General features: G+C 43.8%; 1 protein-coding gene across 1 annotated transcript in view; it reads right to left on the reverse strand.

Annotated features, from left to right (window-relative positions):
* Positions 1-20461, reverse strand: part of CACNA2D3 (calcium voltage-gated channel auxiliary subunit alpha2delta 3) — an 856401-nt gene that overhangs the window by 460250 nt on the left and 375690 nt on the right. The window contains exons 6-8 of the mRNA XM_034997896.1: positions 17218-17349; positions 9596-9656; positions 9348-9498 (exon numbers count right to left, since the gene is read on the reverse strand). Of these exons, the coding sequence (XP_034853787.1) occupies positions 9348-9498; positions 9596-9656; positions 17218-17349 (344 nt within the window). The remainder of the gene's footprint in view (positions 1-9347; positions 9499-9595; positions 9657-17217; positions 17350-20461) is intronic.

Below are 20461 nucleotides of genomic sequence, written 5' to 3' on the forward strand. Positions count from 1 at the left end.
CTCCTCCAACATTCTCAGGCCATATTGGACTGACGCTGGAAGTTGCTGGAAAAAGCAGCCATTCCCCTGTCCTCCACCTCCCTCGCTGACTGAGTTGCTCAGGGGAGACAAGATGCCCATTCCTAAAGCCAGAAGCATAAGCAGTCTTAGCCAATCACAGCCATCCCATCCTCCTCAGCTGGCTGCATGCTTTCCTACCCTGTCTTGATGCTAGAGGTGGTCACATGATCCATTCCCAGCCAACAAAACATAAAGGAGTCATTTTCTGGACAGTTTCAGTGAATTTTTTTTTTCTTCTTGCCATTAAAGGGAAACTCTTCTCTACCCACTGCCTTCCTTCCCACTTGGGATGCACTGCACAGCTGCAGCAGTCATTTTGCAACCATGAGGTGACAAGATTAAGGATGGAGAGCAAAGCGCAGGAAGACGGAGCCAGCGTGGGTCTTTGATGACACTGCTGAAGCATCGTGTACCAAACATGCAGCTGTCCTGCTCCACGTCCATGAGATCATGAGATGCCCGTATGCTGAAGCAGCCTTTATTCAGTTGTTCTGTACCTTGTACTCCCAAGGTTCCCAATTCCATTTGCCAGGAAAATTTTGAGCTTTATCTACATTCTGCCTAATATACATTATCAATATTGATTCCTATCGGGTTGCGTAGTCTGAGGTGAGAGTCAGGATGCTTGGGTCCACGTTCTGCCTCTGCCATGTACTCCCTGTGTGGCCTTGGGAAAGTCACTGAACCTCAGGTCCTGCATTCTTTATGCGTAAGAAGGTGCTAATTCATCTTCCATTTATCCTCCAGGGGCTCCTGTGAGGATCCAATGAGGCAACAGACTTGAAATTGCTTTGCTAGTGCGAAGGCCTGCACACGTGGGGGGCTGCCGAGGGGGCTAGAAAGTAAAGAAGACCAAGATGTTCTTGCCTTCATCAGGGAGGAACATGTGCAGTAATCAAAACCATGCTCCCCATCACTGTGTGAGCCATGGCCACAGTGGAGGAATCTGCTCTTCTGAACCCCCGCCAGCTTGTTAGTGGCATCATCCAAGCTTGCAGTTGACTAATTTCCCTTGACTGCATCAGGATGAAGCTATGCTGAGCAATCTGGTCTGTATCACCAAAGGGAGCTGGGCTCAGCCATCCACGTGAGTGAACGGTACACACCAGGTGGCTGTGCCAAGGAGGCCCATCGGGTGTGCAAGCTCACCACACCGCCTGGTGCTCCTCCCTAGGGGAACACCAAGGGCACCTCGCATGCGAAACTGTTCCCAAGCTCCCAGTAGCTCTCCATTTGGAAACCTTCCAGTTTCTACATCTTAATGGATGTTCCCTAGATTTCTACGTTGTGAAACGATAATGTGGGATGACCATATCAATTCACAGCTGAAGATCTGGTCACCGCTAGCCCTAAGATACAGTGGCCCGATAAACAGCTCTCCTCCATCCCTCCTTAAACAAGCAGATATCAGTCATCTAAAAAAGAACAGGATGCAGTGCACACCATCATCGCTGGCCAGGTGGAATTTTCTTCCGCCATCTGAGTTTGCTGCCTCTCACTACCAGGAATGAATCTTAGAGAGGGACTCAGCCATCTCCCTCTCCACCCCGAAGTGGGTAGTCCTTCCTGTAAATTTCTGGGAAATGGAAAGAGTCTCCTAGCAGGATAGGCAAGGGCCCAGGCAGCCCTGGAGATGGTCCAGCCAGCCCACCAACCACTTGGTAAGAAGATGGACAAAGAACTTTCACCCCTTAAAGAGCTAGGACTGCCACATGGTAACCGTCTGTCTCCTTCTCCCTTTCTCCTTCCTGGTTGGCTCTCCTCTTCTGATTCACACAAGGGTAGAGCAGTAGAGCTAAAGCAATGGAGGCAGACAGGCCTGGGTTCAAATCCTGGCTCTGCCATACACCACCTGGGTAACCTTGGGGCTCTCCGCTCTCTGAGTCTCAGTGTTTGTGTTGGGGAAATGAGAACTGTAACTGAACTTCTCTTGTGAAGTCACTGTGAGGATGAAATGAGGTAATTCTGTTAAGAGTCAGCATAGAACTGGGCATGTAAGAAAGAGAAAGAAGGCATCTGGAGGCACATGCACAAGGAAGAAAGAAAATCTATATGCGAGTATCATGTATGCTACCTAGAGAGAGAGACCAACAAGCATGCCCTCCACCTGGAGTCAACATTTGCTAAGTAGCCAGGGGGTGGTGAGGATAGGGGTCACGTGCCCCAGACCCCCTCTGGAGAGCACGGACTCTCCCTTCATGGGATAGATATGCTACACCAATAGGCTCATGGGACTATCTAAAAACCCAAGACAGAAACCATCAGGGTGCATGGTTGTACACTGTCCCACTCCATGCCACACTATGAACCTTCTCAGTGACCAGGGTCCTCGGCAGACATGGAGCCAAGACAATGCAGCCAACTTACTACCAAATCCCCTCCCAGGAAGGCATCTGCTATGGAGCCCTTTGGTCCTTTGTTTGCCCACTGAATAGCAACTAAGCGCCTGCTATGTCCAGGGACACAAAACACTGACTAAATTTGCACATGACCATCATTGGAGAGTGATCATGACCCACTTTTTCTTACTTTTATCCGTAAAAGAATATGCTCATTAAATCTAAAGATAATGGCTGTTTTCCCTTTTCATGATAAAAAGTGCTCATCTAGGATGCTGTCATGGTCCATCCGAAAAACAAAAACAGGCTTGGGGTAAACCCATGATCTTCTTCAGGGGTTAGACTACATCCCACCCTTCTCTTCTCTCGGGAACTGTCCTTCCCTTTCTCCCATGCCAACCACACAACTCTGCATTCTGACAGCAAGGACACATTGCCATCTGCCTTTTCCTTCCTTCTGTGAAATCCTTGTAACCATTCCCTACATCTACCGTTTTAAGGACTCAACAAAATCCTCAATGGGAATTTTAATGATGATCTAAAATAGGAAATCCAAGCTTTAACTTTCATTAAATGAATGGCCAGAACTTGTTTGAGAAAGATCCAAACACAAAGAATAAATGGGTTGGGCTCGCCCACCAAGGCTCACACAAGCTTTGGCGTTGGTGTAGAATTGTGTCACATGCTGGCTCATGTAAATCAAAGCCTAGAGCCCAAGAGTGAAAATCAGCTGACTCTGGACTCTGGATGATAGTGAGAACTCAACCCTACTTCATGTTGAAAGCTGGACCTGAGGATGAAAGCAATGGAGCTTTCAGGCCTAACAGAAGAAGACCGTTAGTTGCCTAAAAAAGAGGATGAGGGGAGACCTAACTAAGAAGGAGAAAATTTAGGGGGGCATCCCCACATGTCACCCTACAGCTGAACCTCATGTCCTCCACTGCCTCTAGATGAAGTCCCAGTTGTTCTATATGGCTGACCAGACTTGCTGGGTCTGGCCTGCCTCTCTCAATCCAGCCCCATTCTTTTTATCATCAACCACCTCCCCACCCACTGAACCTCCCACATTCACCCCCAACTCCAATAAGTCCAGACAATGAACTCCTTTCAGTCAATCCCCACCAGGCCTGTACTTCCTGGGGGTGGGGGAGAAGTGACTACCACCTGCAAATAGCACCTTCCTCCTGTAGATTCCCCCCCCGAGTCATCACTCCTTTCAAGAAGCCATCACTGAGTCCCCAGCTGGTTACTTGCCCTCCCTGCCCCCTCCAAGACTGTACCGCTCCCACTCTGCTGTGAGCACCTGCTTCCCGCTTATCCCCACACCCAATACTCAACACACACAAAACCTCCAGGTCCACAGTGGGGGACAACCTGTCTTCCTTATTTACAGAGGCAGCCCTAGTACAATACTTAATTCTTAGCACTGAATAGAATTTGTTAAATGAATAATCAGAACAAAGAAATGAAAAGCGAAGTCATAGAGAAGATTACAGAGTGAAAAGAAGAGAAACAAAGCCTAGACAAAAAAAAATTGACACAGAGGAAAAAACAAAACAAAAGAATCTCCACCCCTTTCAAAAAAACAGATAAACAGAAAGTAAATGAAGTAAGTGGGTACATTTTAGGGAATCCTAAATTCCACAAAAAAAAAAAAATAGAATTAAAATGCTGGCACACTCATGCAATGCAAGAAAGTAATGTAGAATTACTAGAACTCCATTAAATATTTATATGGTTTTATCGGTGCGCTTTTGATTAAACAACCTTTAGAATGAAAATGTGGAGGGCTTATGTACAAAGCAGATGAACCCACAATATTTTCACCAACAGAGGCATCCCAGGGATCTTCTACATTACAAAAGCTTCTTGTGTAATTTGAAACACGACTGGACGTAATTAGTAGTACAGAACAAATGAGCACTGCAAAAAAATACCATCCTCATACTTTTAATACGGAATCGATTACTTTAAAAAGCAAATCCATAGCAGACAAAGCACTGGAGAAACAGTTCTAAAGAAAATCCTGCAAATTGAAACCAGGGCACCAGAAAGTTCTGGGTTGAACTAACAAATGATGCTCTTCTCTATTCAGCTCTGCACAAACACAGGCTGCAGGAGGCATTTTAATTGATTTAATAATATCAGTCCAGTTAATACTGTGTTCATTTAATGCATGGCTTAGGCTTCTCTAAAATCATTTTTTCAAATTTCAGCATCGACAGAATTAGCACCCTCATTTTTATGATAATATTGTTAATTTAATGCATGGCTTGTAGTTAGACTTCAAAGTAAATCAGAAAAATATGCCTTTTCTCTTGTCAGTGACATCTCTCTTCATGCACCAGTGGTTTGACCTTAAATTTTAACTTCGGCTGCACAAAATCACTCTCATATTTCTTCTATTCTTCTATAATTCGATCATTTAGTTCATCAGTCTTAGATTTTGCAATACCCTGCCCATGAAAGCTAAAACAGTTTTTAACATTATCATTTCATGTTTATTCTCCGGAAAGATCTGAATTGGAAGCTTTTCAGTATAATATATAAGATGCATTTAGCCAGTGAGCTTCATACAAACATGCAAACATGCAAAAATGATTGAAATGGCCAAGGAAAGGCTTTTCCACTATTTACCCCCCTCTCCTCCCCTCCCTATTAGGGCCCTGAAAACCAAACAGCAATAATGAAGTAGATTTGTATAAACAAATATCTACAACAAACAAGGGCTTCCGCCATGGTAAAACAAGAATGTATTCTTTACTTTCTCCCTAAAACTCTGAAATGTCTCCTCACACATCTACCCAGCCAGCAGGAGAAAACTGACAGTGTAATGAAGGGTGAAATGATAATGTCCTCTCCCGTAAATGGAATCCAGCCGACAAGAACAATGCACTCAAACAGATTTGCAGGGCATTCTGGACGGAGCTTCAGACGTCCCATCCCCCTGGACTTATAAGAACCTGCAGTGGGGTCTCCCTCTAGACGGAGGCAAGTAACCATTTTAAATAGATGGAAAAACTTACATACACCATATTACTAACTAGAGCAATGTTGCCAGTGTAGAAATGTAAGGTAATGGAGAAAAAAAAACACCACCATGATGTGGCAAGGCATCATTGGTGAAACATACTCAGCGTTGAGAGGGACAGTTCCAGGGAATACACACGGAGATCCACCAATTATCAATCCACTATTTAGAACCCTCAAAGTGTTGGTGTAATGGACTGAATGTGTCTACCTCCGCCCCCCAACTGCATGTTGAAGCCTTATCCCACGGTGTGGTGGTATTTGGAGTTGGGGCCTTTGGGAGGTGATTAGGGCTAGGTGAGGTCATGATGGTCCAGCCTCATGATGGGATTAGTGCCTGCATAAGGGGAGACATGACGGAGCCTGCTCCCTCTCTCTTTCTCTCTCCATGAGCACACATCCTCACAGAAACCAAACCCTCCTGGACCTTGAGCTTGGACTTTCCAGCCTCTAGGACTAAGAAAATAATTTTCTGTATGTCAGCCACCCAGTTTGTTATTTTGTTACAGCAGATGGAGCTAATACAGGCATACCTTGTTTTATTGTGTTCACAGATACTATGTTTATTTTTTTACAAGGTTACTTCTTAAAGGTTTCTGGCAACTCTCTGCAGAGCAAGTCTATCAGCACCATTTTTTCAACCGTGTTTGCTAACTTTGTGTCTCTCTGTCACATTTTGGTAATTCTCACAATATTTCAACCTTTTTCATTATTATATTTGTTATGGTGCTCTGGGATCATCACTTAAAAGCTCAGATGATGATGAGCATTTTTTAGCAATAAAGTATTTTAAAATTAAGGTACAGACATTGTCTTTTAGACAAAATGCTATTGCACACTTACAGACTATAGTATAGCGTAAACATAACTTTTATATGCACTGGTAAACCAAAAACTTCATTTGTATTACTTTATCGCAATACCCGCTAAATTTCGGTGGTCTGGTCCCAAAGCTGCCATATCTCCAAGGTATGCCTGTACACTTTCTAAGTGTGTAAACATTATAACATCCTACTTAAGGGACATTCTCATAATACTTCCGTATGTGCATACCCTTTGGGGCAGCAATTTCACTTCTAGATACTATTCAACAGAAGCATACCCAACCCTGCAAAAATACAGGCCCAAGTCCACTCTCTGCAGCACTCTCGAGTGGAAAAGAGACCCATAACAGCATGATGCCCAGCAAAGGAGGACTGGTTAAATAATTAATGTCAGCTAGAGGTGATGAAATGCTCTGCTCTTCAAATATACTTGCTTACCGATATGAGTATAGAAGCAAGTTGCTGAATATTGTGGAAAATAGGATTCTATTGCTGTGCAAGAATTATGTATGTTCATATACATGGAAAAACTTGGAACAATATGTGGCAAACAGCAAGGAAATAGGAACTTTTCGGAATTGTTTAAAATTTTCACATATGTTGCTTATAATAAAATAATCAACATGTAAGTTACTGTTAATCAGTGGTTCCTTTTATCACCTTGGGCTTTCAATATAAATTTACGAACAAATTTGATCCATTCTCTTACCCATTAGGGGGACAGAGTTCATGATTTTACTATAGAGCCTTCAAATAAAAAAAGTTCAGAGTATCTTTCTATTCATCAAAATAATTATGTAAATAGTCTCAAAGCTGATCGTTTATGTTGAAAACTAACAAGCAGATGTACAGTGAGGGTTAATGGGACCTCTAATGGGTGTCTTTATATAAGGGGACAATTTGGGTTAAAAAAAATATTTTTTCCCCTTAACTATTCTAAAATAAATAGCATGTCTACTTTCAATTATCTTAATCGCTCTGTCTTCATTATTGAGTTGACACTGTTTGTATATCTTAATGAATTTACAAAGATTATTTCAATCGATTGGTTTTGTTAACAGAACGATAAATCCTGACCGATAAAGGATCCACAATGTAATTAGTTAGCACTTCTTATTATGCTAATTTCTGATACTTCTGTAATGAGTAATTAAAGATTAATAAGAAAGATAGTCCCAAATTAGTGGTTTCTTATCTGCGAATGCTTCAGGATGTGTGGGGGATCAAGCTACATTTGCATATTCACGAGGAGACTATATATTTGCATATTCACGAGGAGACTGGAAACTAGAGTAACTTTGCTTGATTTAGAAACCCTAAGTTCTGTCTCAAAGTATCCCTGAAAGAACCCTGCCCTGGGGCCATCCAGTTTCAGGGCAAGACGGTGGAGCAGTTAACTTGTCTCTTCACTTCTGCCCATGAAGCAGAAGGAGGTAAAGCCAGACAGTTTCTGAGTTCTTCCTGGGCCACTTTTTCTGGCTATGTGACCTCAAGCTGGTGGCTTCTACCTTGCGGGGCTTCTGTCTCCACACCACACGGCACAGAGCTGGGGTGAAACCCCAACAAGATCATCCACATCGGACACTTAGGAGGAGTGGGCAAGGCGGCTGTAGGGATTCTTCTTTCAACACATATTTAAACTCTTACTCTTTCCCAGGCACTGTCCCAGGCACTGGGTCTAGTGAATAAATAAACAATAAATAAATAACCCCTACTCCCATGGAATTTCTTGTTCTCTTTCTCTTCCTTTTCTTCTTCAGGGCTTTTTGAAATTGGAAGCTATAAATCATGGGTGCTCTGCAGCTGCGTCTTCTTGCTCAGTCTCCTCAGAAGCACGCAGGCAGGACACTAATTCAAGCAATCCCAATGCAATATAAATCCCAATGCAATATAAATCCAAAGTATCTTGATGACGCACTCTGCTCGGGAGCCTGGGGAAGCCACACGGACCAACAAGCTTGGAGCCCGTCTGCGCTGCTCTTCAAATAACACCCCTACCTTCACATCCTGCCCTCGGTGCGGGCCTCCTGGGCCCAGGCTCAGGTAATTCTGGCAGCAGCTCTGTGGGTGATGCGATTACTCAAGCTTCTGCTGGTGGGCTGATGGCTCAGACTGATGTGGTTTGCCCCAAGATGTGCAGCTAGCTATATGTGGCAGAACTAGGGTTCAAAACTAGGTCCCAACCCCAAAGTGCCAGGTCCATCGCCCTTGCACGCTGCCCCGGCTGCCTGCTGTAGCCACTTGGTGTCCTAGGTAGAGGTGATGTGGCAAAGCACAGTTGACCACCGGGCAGGAGCACCTGGTTAATTACTCAGGGAAAAGAAGCGGGCTAATTGTGGCTCTAATCTTTAGGGAGAGTAGGAGGGACATCACACCACAGAACTGGGGAGAAGAGGAAAAAGAACTGGAGATGGAAACCAGAATTAGTGTTCCTTTCCAGGGCATGTTACTGCCCTACTGGGGTCTTGGGTCTCCCACATTCCTGCTCTTGGACCTCAGGCAAGTCACTGACCCTCTCAAGCCCAGCAGCTCCACCTGAGAAAATGCGAAAACCACCTTCCACCTCCTAGAGCTGCCGTGAGGAACAAAGAAATGCAAATACAAAGAGTAAGCAAATGGCATTCAGTAGGTACTTAATAAATGCCACTTTGGTTTCCGAAGCTGAGATCAAGTGTTCTGTGAGCCTTAGACAGCTCTCCACAGTTTAGTTGTTTTAGCATCATGATTATTATTACTATCATTGTCATCAGACTAATCTAGCTTAAAGTTAATTTCCACTAGCCATTTAAGGAACATCTTGCAAGGTCTAATTCCCCAAGGTTCCAAAAAGGTTGGCTCCCAGGAAAACCAAATCTGGTGCTACTCTGCCAGGTGGCCATGCCTGAGTGTGTGGTACAGAGAGGAAATATGCTCCACTACTTTCCCAGACTCTGAAAGCCTTTCCAACATCCTGATTCCATGAACCCCCATGGGACTCACCGGTCCTCATCTGGGGTGGGATGTGTGTACAAAAGCAATGAGAATGTGAACCAGTTGCTGCTAAAAGAGCAGATGGACCCAAAGTGCAGAGAAAGCACAAAACAGATGCACTCACAGCAATTATGTTGAAAAAGTCATCATCCCCCAGTGTATCCAGAATAGATGAGACGGTTTGCTTTGCAATAGTGAGACGCAGTCCTTTCATGCTGCCACTGACATCCACTAAAATGACCACGTCTTTTGGAGAAGTCGCTGCCTGGATGTACCTAGGTCAGGGGAAAATTAAGTAAAAATGAAGTAAAAATGAACCTCTTTGCGAGTTCTCTCTTTAAAACGTAATGAAGAGGTTTGACCATTTCCTACCATTTTCGGTTCCTACAGTCAAAGGCAATGACTCCATTCTCATCTGGTTCCCATTTAATCCCTAGAAGAAAAATGGAGTTATGAGAAACCCAGAAACTTCAAATATTTATTCATAGCATTTCAAGGCTGCTCTGCTTTGCTGATTGAACAGACAGGGTGAAAAATCACATGCAACGACCAGCCCTGGAGCTCATCACATGCTCCATCGCCACCTCTGGGAAGGTGCTTTCATGCTGTAACACCATAGCGAACATGGCCTTAGCTCAGTTGTTCAAGGCCTGCTGGAGAGTGGGGACATCCTCAGTAACGTGTTATCTGTCAACAAAGGACGTGACTCCAGCCCCTTCCCGTGGCCAATGGTCATTTCTCACTGTCCAGCAAGTTGTTGGACCTAGTAGCATCATTCACAGACTTCTGGGCAGAGTCAGGCCATGTAACTGGGTCTGGGCAAAGCAATGTGTGTAGCATGGTGGGTAGAAAGCCTCGATACATTTCCATCCCAGAATATACGCAGGTCTGTTTTCCCCTCACTTCTGTATTTATAATCAGGGATACTGGCCTGGCTTTCCACACTGAGATGGAAAAAAAAAAAATGGCCATAATTATGCTGTGTTACAAAGTTTGAATTTCAGGCTTTGAAGCCTGGGGAGTTTTCCCCATGTGTAAGATGGGATCCCATATCCTTCGTCTTGTGGTTTGCAGACTGGTCGGGATACGTCCAAGGTTGACATTCTCTATTTATAACTTGGTTGTTAAGAATAAAATTTCATTTAAAAAGAAAAGTGGTTGCTGCCTGAAAATAAGATAGTGAGTCATTGTTTTCAACCATCAGTGCTGCTCAGGGATGGAGGATTTAAAATACAGACTTTAGAGTGAAGAAAATAAAAACAGAAAAATGACTTTCACAGGAGGAAATCCTGACTCAGATGGTAGCACTGGGAGTCTCCTGTCCAATTACTGATGGCCAAGTTTCAGGACCCTGCCAAAATAATAATAGTATGTGCTTGAGATAACACCCCCAAATTAGTACTCAGAAAACCATGAGATGGCAGTTTGCTACCCAGAGAATCATTTTATTATGTTCTCCTTGTACCTACATGTCCCACCTACAAATGGGCCAATTTAAAGAATTTCCTGTACCAAATCAGAAACCAGAAGTATGAGAATCGAAGGTCATTAGGCAATGAAGACAAAATAAATCCGACATGCTATTGTACACTAAGGGACAAGAACACAGTTTATTTAAAAATAAGAAATACACTGCTTTGTATAAAGCCAAGTACAGTTAGGGTAGCATGGTCTTAACACATAGTGAAATTATATCCATGGTGAGGCTAGGTAATGTTCCAATATCAAAAGCATTGGTTTGAACCCAAATAAAGAGATTTTTTTTTTTTTAATGAGTTGACCCATGGTAGACCTTCAGCGGATGTTTGTTTCTTGAACTGAATTGTGGTGAGTGTTCTTAGACCAGGACTGTGCCCAATCCTGCTCCGCCCCTCCCCACTCTTCCATCCTTCCTCCCCATCATAGCCCCATCCCTGTGTGCCCCACGAGACAAGAAAAGGTGCAATTCTTTTTTTATAGTCCCAGCTTTTAGGCTAGGGCCTGGGGGCGGGGGGGAGGGATTAAAGACACTTAACGCCCTCCTTCTGGTTTGAGATCATTCCCCTGCACATGCGCATGTAACTCCTCCCAGGCACTGCTGTACTTGGTGCTTTTTGAAAAGCTGACATGAAATTTGTCTGTTGGGAAACGTGGTAAAGGATATAATTCCAGAAGAAAGTGGAACAGACAGGACAACCCCAGAGCCTTTTGCCTACTCATCACAATGTTCATCAAACTCCAGTACTCTGCCAGTTGATGGACAGAGCAGTGACTGGGAAACATGGACTTGGCCCTTGCCTGCCCTCAGGAGGCCTCACATCAGCAGGGAAGCTGGCACATGATAAGAAATCACATGCACCAGAGATGTTACAAAGATGAAGTGCCTGAGGCTATGGTAGTGTGCAAAAGGTGATCCCAATCTCTAATAGGAAGAAGGATCTTCCAATGAGAGCAGAAGGATGGTATATTAGTTTTCTAGAGCTGATGTAACAAAAGTCCTACAAATTGGGTGGGTTAACAGGAAAGAACTCTCTCACAGTTCTGGAGGATAGAAGTCTAAAATCAAGGTGTTGGTGGGCCACATTCCCTCTAAAGCTCTAGAGAGGAAATTTTTCTCACCTCTTCTCAGCTTCTGCTGGCTCCCAGCAATCCTTGGTGCTCCTTGACTTGTAGCTGCATCACCTCAATCTCTGTCTCTGTCTTCCTTCTGTCTTCATCCTCTCCTCTTATAAGGACATCAGTCATATTGGATTTAGGGCCCACCCTAATTCAGTGTGATCTCATCCCAACTTACTTAATTACATTTGCAAAGACCCCTATTTCCAAGTCAGGTCACATACTGAGGCTCCAGGTGGACATAAATAATTTGGGGGAGACACGACTCAATCCACTGCAGATGGGTAGGACTTATAAAACAAAAGTAAGTCGTGGCCACAGGGTGAATAAGAATACCCATGCATACAGAACGACATGTGCAAAGGTCCTGAGGTTGAAAAGAGCATGTCAAGTTCAAGGAAATGGAGAAATTCTGGTATGGCTGTGCATAGAGAATGTCTAGGACAGAGGAAAGGAGCCTGGGTGGCAGCAGAAACCATGCGACTTGAGGCCCTTCCTGGTAAGGACTTGAGGTACACATTGAGTGGGGATGAAGACCCTACCTTGAGACAGTTCTAGGCATAGCTGTCTAAGGTGGAACAATAAAGGTCACACCTTGACTCAAGTCAGGACTGGATGGGCCCTGAGTGGCCATCTTGCCCAAACTTGACTCTTGGGTCAAAATCTTCAACTCATAGAAGGGACTCTAGGCTCTCAGAGTTCAGAAGATCTTCCTGAGATTTCCAGTTATGACTAGGACTTGTCTCCCAAGTCCCCACCCACCATGCTTTTCCTTACATAGGCATTTCCATGAAGATGTCCCATGAGAAGTTCTCTGGGTGTTAGCATGAGTTAAATGAATAAAAGTAAAACTGGTTTCTATGCTCTGCATGGGAAAGACACCTAAGGGCCTTTAATCTGCTCATGTCATTTTGAATCTCTACAACTGGATTGACAGAGGCAGCACTGACCAAGCGAACTGACCACTGAGCCCTTCCTTTTCCAATCTCACAACAAAATGTTTTAGGAGACAAACTTCAGGAAACCCTGCCCCAGATGGTACTATCTTCCCTAGGATATATCAACTTTCCAGGATATAATTTTTTTTACACACAGATATTTTGAATATGTTCAAGTAACTTCAAATCCCAGAGAAATAATAGTTGGCTCATCCTAAATCTTTCAGAACCGGGAAATCGACACTTAACCAAGAAGCACCTCCATGAGCTATATCATTTCTGGGATTGACAGTATGCCTTTTTGGGATGCCACCCAGGTTGACTGGGGCATGAATTTCAAAATAAAAAGAATGATGCAGTCATTGGCTTGGGAAGACTTGGAGGAAGGGGAGCAGTAGAGAAAAGAAGAGGACCATAGCTCTATGCTGTAATTATGCCAGTTCCCCACTTGGTCACTGCATCCCACCAGACTGTAGCCGGGGACCAGCTTCCCAGAGAGGCAGCAGCTCTACTGTAGCTGAGGAGGCAGGGCTGCTACTACCAGTGTGACAGGCATAAACTCTGATCTACTGAGTGATTCGTTCATTCAACAAATATATACTAATATGTAGGTTGAGGATGGTAACAGAGTGATAGCCAAATGTCTCCATCCTCCTGGGGTAGATATCCTAGCAAAGAAGATGGGGACTGAAAGCCTGATGGCTCAGGATTGCAGGGCAGAGATCGTATTTTATAGAGTAAGAACTGCCATGAGAACAAAGCATGAAAGAGGTGGTGAAAATATTAACACCATCACCAACTCCCTCCCATCCTGCTGGTATGACTTGGTCTGTCAGTTAACCTCCTGGTCTGTTTCCTCATTGGTAAAATGTAGATTATAGTAGCTCCAGCCCACAGGATCATTGTGAGGATTAAATCAGACAATGCTTGTGTAAACACCCAGCACAGTGCTCAATAAATGGGGGTCACTATCACTAGCACTAATATTAATATGACATTAATATTAATGGCACCCCTGAAGACTCCCAAGGATGACACTGAAATAAACGGAGCTTCGATAAGGCCTGAGTAACCAATCCTGCAGAGCTCACAGGCCCTTTACTAGTATTTTGTTGCTGCGGTGGTTGCTGGTGTTCAGGAAAGCCTCCCCGAGGCTCTGTGTTCTCTCTCTGTTCAGTGAGATCTTTTTGTAATACAGGCACTGAAAGGTAGACCAGTACCTTGGAAACTGGGTATCAGACCACAAAAGTCTTTTCCCATAGAGTTACACTGTTCAACGTGATAGCTACTAGCCACATGTGGCGACTTAATTTTAGATTTAAATTAATTCAATTTAAATAAAATTCACATTTTAGTTCCTCAGTCTCATCAGGCACATCTCACATGCTCAATAGGCACATGTGGCCTGTGGTTACCATATCAGACATTGTAGACATAGAACACTACCTCATCCAAAAGACAGCACGTGGAAGTGTTGCCACATGCCCCCAGGACCTACGGTGAGCTTGTGGAGGCCTAGGTAAATCTATACAGAAAGAGAAAACACCATGACAGGTATGCTACTAAGCTGATGTTTACTATAATTCCCAGAAGCTGACATTGTGCTCCTTCTTAGTGATCGCCTAGCATCTTCTATTTCCCCAATCTTAGCATGAAACACACTGTACCATCATGACCTGTTCACCTGTCTCTGTCTCCCTGGTGGTCCTTGTTCCTTCCTTTAGGATCCCCTCCAGGCAAGGCCATAGTAATCCTGACCAATCCCCATGGTTTCAGATGGCTAGGCTTCCCACTGTCCAGGCTCCCTCGCTTAAGGATGTGGGGGCATATGACCCAGACCAAACTAATCCTGGGACTTTCATCTAAGCCATTGGGACAGATTCTCTCTCTTCCTCTGCGACCATAATTGAAAAATAATCCTGCAAGTACACAGCCATGTTCCCCATCACTAGGGGATCACCTGCCAGTGAAACATGGTCAGAATAGAGAAAGGTGGTGTTGAAAGGGGAAAGGAAAGATTCATAATCCAAATGACAATGCTGAATACTGGGACCCAGCTGTGTCTCAGAACAACACATTCCCTAGATTTCAAGTTACATGAGCCAATAAATGCATTCCTTGCTGGAGCTAGCTGAAATGGGGTTTCTGTCACTTGAAACCCAAATCCCTAAGGAATGTATTTCCCCAAAGCAGGAGCTGCATGAGGGCAGAGACCTTATCTGTTAAGTTCACCATTTTCTCTTCTGGACCTCACATAGTGCTTGGAACAAACTAAGAACTCAGGACATACTTACGTAAGATTGAAGAACTATCCTTTCTGTTTAAGGACATGCACACTTACCACTGATTCACACTATTGCGCCACTCTAAACATGGAAAGAAGTATCCTGAAAATAAGAAATCCTAGCAAAAAATGTCCATGGATCACTCTTCTAATGATCATTTTATGTCCAAGGGACAAGAGGTGTGCTGTTCTCTGTTCAGAACCAAGCACTGAGTGAGCACAGGGCATTCTCAGGGCAGTGAAACCCCTTAGGAGGACTGTGATTCATGTCTTTATTAACACAGAAAAGATGCAGGAATTTTATAAAGTCAAAATTCTGCCACAAATGTCATAAAAATGGTAAGCATTTCTCAGTCCACCGTTCTGACTGATAAAAACCTTGTATGTAAATTAAATCAGTCTCCCCTATTACATACAACCTTCATGAGTATTCCTTTTTGTTATGGAGTGAAGTTGCCCCCCCATGCCCCCAAAAATTCATAGGTTGAAGACTAACATTACCCTGTGTGATAGTGTGAAGAGGTGGGGCCTTTGGGAGATAATGAGGTTTAGATGAGGTCATGAGGATGGAGCCCCCGTGGGATTAGTGCCCTTCTACGAAGAGTAAGAAATACCCGAGCTTCCACTCTTTACCACGTGGGGAGGGAGACAGGGGGAAGGTGGCCATCTGAAAGCCAGAAAGAGGGCTCTCACCAAGAACCAAATCTGCCAACACCTTGAGCTCAGACTTCCCAGCCCCCAGAACTATGAGAAATGAGTATCTGTTGTTTAAACCACCCAGTCTGTGGTATTTTGTTACGGCAGCCTGAGATAACTAATGCACCTTCTTATTTTCATTGTTTTCAAATTTCCTCATGACCATAGTTGGAGGACTTCCTGCTGGCGGAGACAACAAATGATCTGTGGTTTCTTCTTATCAGCTCCACCTTGAATCAAATGCCACACGGTAAGATGGTAAGAGTTCCCTGTGGCTTCCTCAATGGATCAGCCCCCCACCACACTTGATTTGCAGGAACATCTGCATTAAATTTACTCTCTGTGGAGGGTATCAAAGCAGATTGCAATTTGGTGACACTGGAACTTTAATAGGCCACTGTTTATTATAACATTGTCTTTACTAGGATGCTTATTGTTTACATATCCGTGAGCTGGAGGAACCATGCATGCCCTGCTGAACACGGCTCTTGGGAAATGTTGAATAATCTGGCAAAGCAGACACTTGGCAGGCAAGTCTCAGGGGACAGATGCTGTGTGCAGAGCAAACGGCTCCTTGAGGCGGAGGCTGACGGTCTCTGTGCCTCAAAGTGGGAAGACATCAGGTGCCTAGTCTTACTTAATGAAAACATAAAAGACTCCACTTAATTGCTCCAAGATTATGCAGGGTGTTTTTTTCCTTCTTTTAGGTTGAGCTTGTTAATTTCTGCAGCTGTGATGTTGGCACGATTGTAGCCTCGAGTCCTGTTTTCACAACTTGTGAGCAAAATTAAAACTTCCCTTCTTAATTAAAATTCAAACCAAGCCAGAATTAAATTCTTATTGCAAAGCAGAGGGCTCAGGAGGCCTCAGAAGGAACACCTGCTCCAAAGGTATGATGAACAAACTGACAAACATACCCATTTGAGGGTGCGATTGGTGGCCCTAAGGATGAGTTGCTGACCTCCGTGGTGCTTTGGCCATCGCAAAGCTCTTCCCCCGAGGGCGGTCAGCTCTGGAGTGGGGAAACCTAAGTTCAAATTTTCCACTTCTTACACCTTCGGTCAGAATTTAATTCAGCCCAATGATGACTCATTCTTTTCCACGGTAATAACAACAACGATAAGAATTGTAGTAGTCAATAGTAATAAAAACAAACTCTTGTCCAGAAAGATCAAATTTGGTATGTCTCACACTCCAGTTCCTGACTTTTGGTGGCAGCTCTATAAACTGCTCTATTAAGCCGTGGAAACCTATGCAGAGCTAAATGCCTGTGTGTGCGCGTCTCACACACATGTACACACATGTGCGTGCGTGCAGATGCCATGCTCCCATGTCTATCTGACAAGAGATTTAACTGATTTGAATGTAATCGTTCATTTTCTCCTAATAGGAGGGGGGAAAAAAATTTAACCCTGAACACAAAAGAAAAATATCACAGGATCATTAATCTCAATCATAATTCTCAAGGCAGGGATACTCACCTGGATACTGCCTAAAAAATCCCTTCGCACTTCCAAAGTACTGCCATATGAGGGAGGGGTCCCGATCAAAGTTATCGACAAAAACTTTGTTTAGGGATTCAGACCAATAAACCCCATTGACGATTGCTGGGTCTGAAAAGAAAGGGAAGAGGAATGTTACAAACCAAAGTGAGAGAGAACCCCGGCGGGCATCCCTCAGAACTGGCAGATAGCAGCATGACGTTCACCTTGCGGGAAGCTGTGAAGAAAGTTATAGCTCTCCAAATGTTTAGCTCCTGGGAATTCCATACATTAGGGCTTCCTCGTCCTGCCCAAGTCCCCACAGCCACCCAGGAGCCTTTACTGAGGACTCCTTACTTGAAAGACACATCCCTGTATTTGTAACTTTCAACCTTGCACAGCACAGAGTTCTTGAGAAAGCAAAGAGAGACCTTCTTAGTGTTATTTTCCACCTTTTCCTCTCCTGAGTCAGAACCCAGCATTAAAAACAGGAGAAATGTGTTTTCTCTCATTGCAATGACCTCAGCCAACACTGTCCCATTCCAATTCTCTCTACCTCTGACTTCAAAGTTTGCTTGTAAAAAAATAAGTAAGTAAATTGGAGTTACATAACTGCATCTCTCTACTTCTTTTGTTCAGTAGATGGTGAGCTCTGGGAGGGCAGGAACCAATTCCCTTGGTCTTCCGCTTTACCCCCTTTGACCAGGACATGGCAGAAATTCCAACCATTTATGGACGCATGAAGAGATGGATGGATGGGTGAATGAATAAAAACAAAGGTTGTTTGCCAGTCCTCAAGTGGCATAGTAAACCAATGAGCAAAATAATGCTAGAAATGTTCATGTACATTAGGTATCGTGATAAGGAAACTCACGTTGGCACCATTGCACCCCATCCCTCCTCCACGTGGCCTGCCCACTGCCAGCCTGCTGCCCCAAGATGCTCATCAGAAGAGGCATGAGACAGAGCCCACAAAATGGCGCCTGACCCAGTGGACAGACATGGCATCTTGTATTGTCTTACTTCTAGCCTGCCTATTCTTTCAAATCACTTACCCAGATTCCATAGACAAGTGGGATTCTGACTTTCATCTCAAGGGTAAGTGCTCAAACTCTTATAAACTATAATAAACCACATCATAGGCTGGGAGAGTGAAAATGACCAATTCAACCTTTTACCACAAAGTAATTTTGAGAAAGACTTTATCCTCACAATCCTGGAAAATGGAACCCTTTATTGTTCCCGTGCAAGCTTGACAATAATTACTGTGATTCACTCCTTGCTACAAAAGCCACTTAAATTAATCCACAAAGAGGTAAATACAATAATGACACTGAAAACTCCATGGCTCTTGCCTCCTCCATCAGTGGCCTCAATTATGTTGCCATCATATAAAAACTTTCCACAATTAGAAGCAAAAATTCCATTTTGCTCACTCACTGTCTCGACATGTTAAGGAGTCAAACGGTTTCCAGTTAGAGAATTGTTTTTCTTGAGTGTGGTTTCTTTGGGGGTAGTAAAAGGCTACCCATGCCCTCAGGTGGTCCTAGAAACCTAAGATTGCCCCCTTGGGGGACTGTGAGCACCTTCAGAAATGCAAAAGGAGTGGTGACGGTCAGAGGATTATTTCACCAATCGTTTGGACACTAAATCTCACTCTGAAATTATGCCTCTTTAAAAAAAGGGGGCTTTGATCTTCCCAGGGCATGGTGAACAAGGGAAGTAGAATCACTAAAAATATGGTCTAGTTAAAATGAGGGCTGTGTTACACACACCTGTTTGATCAGATATTTGAGATAACACGTCCTCTGGCTCATAAAGTAATCACAGTGTGTTGATTTCACAATTTTGCTTAGCAAGCAATTTTCATAGAATGGAAAATCTTGAATTGCTGTCCATAATTCTTCATCTAAGAGATGAAAAAAAGAGGAGAGTCTGGGTGGCCCAGTCAGTTGAGTGGCCGACTCCTGATTTCAGCTCAGATCATGATCTTAGGGTCCTGAGATCGAGCCCCTCACAGAAGGCTCTGTGCTCAGCGGGCAGTGTGCTTGAGATTCTCTCTCTCTCTCCCTCTGCTTCTCCCTCTGCTCTCTCTCTCTCTAAAGGAAATAAATAAATCTTTAAAAAGAGAGAAAGATGAAAAAAAGAAACAGGAAAATGATAACGTTATAAAATGAGGACTTCATCTAAATATCTGGGTTAAAAAAAAAGTTAAAAATCATTTTCCCAACATGGTTGACAGAGAGCAGAAATGAAATAGCCCAAAGGCTCAGTGCCTTGCATCACACCCCCTGTAGCCAGGTCCCTAGTTCCTTCCACTCTCCACTGAGGGGGAGGTGAACATGACATTGTGGACCAGCACCCCAGCTTCATGTTTCCTCTATGGCTGCTGAGCAGAGGTCACCTGCAAAAGTCTTAAGGTCACCTGCAAAAACAACAGCATCCTCCTAAGCAGCAAGTTTCCCTTTTTCTTTGATTGTGTTTTGTTTCAAACTTTGTTGAAGAGGCCCCCTCCCCCTGCTGCCTCATTTGGGGTTCTTCAGGAGTCTTAGATTAATCTGAGCTTTGGCTCCACTCCCACCCCGAGTCTTCCTAGGGGGCTAATGTACTGTATTAGCTTCCTGTGGCTGCTACCACAAATTACCACAAACTGGGTGACTTAAAACAACAGAAGTTTACTCAGGAGACCAGAAGTCCAAAATCAAGGTATTGGCAAGATGGGTTCCTTCTGCAGGCTCTGAAGGAGATTCTGTTCCAAGCCTCTCTCCTGGCCTCTGATGGTCACCAGCAACCATTAGTGTTTCTTGCCTTGGAGACACAATTGGCCCAATTTCTTCCTCCGTCTACGGGGCCTTCCCTCTGTGTACCTGTGTGTCATATCTCCTTTTCTTTAAGGAAACCAGTCACTGTATTTGGGGTTCACCCTAAATTCAAGATGATCTCATCTCAAAATCTTTAACTTAATTATATCTGCAAGACCCTGTGTCCAAATAAAGTCACATTTGCAGGATGTACTGGAGGTTAGGAGTTGGGCATATCTTCTGGGGCCACCATTAGACCCACTACATGTATTCATACTCCCTTAATTATACTATATAATATATCCATATTTTGTGATTTGTATGTATTCTTTTTAAAATCTGAGTTTAGTGAGTGTAGGCCTTTTTCCTAGTGAAGGATGTTTAAAGGCCTTTTAATGGAAACAATTCAGATTCTCATGTCTGCGTTGTAATTTTATGAGCTT

This window comes from Mirounga leonina, unplaced genomic scaffold (assembly GCF_011800145.1).
Source record: "Mirounga leonina isolate KUSES-001 unplaced genomic scaffold, KU_Mleo_1.0 Mir_94, whole genome shotgun sequence".
Classification (NCBI taxonomy): Eukaryota; Metazoa; Chordata; class Mammalia; order Carnivora; family Phocidae; genus Mirounga; species Mirounga leonina.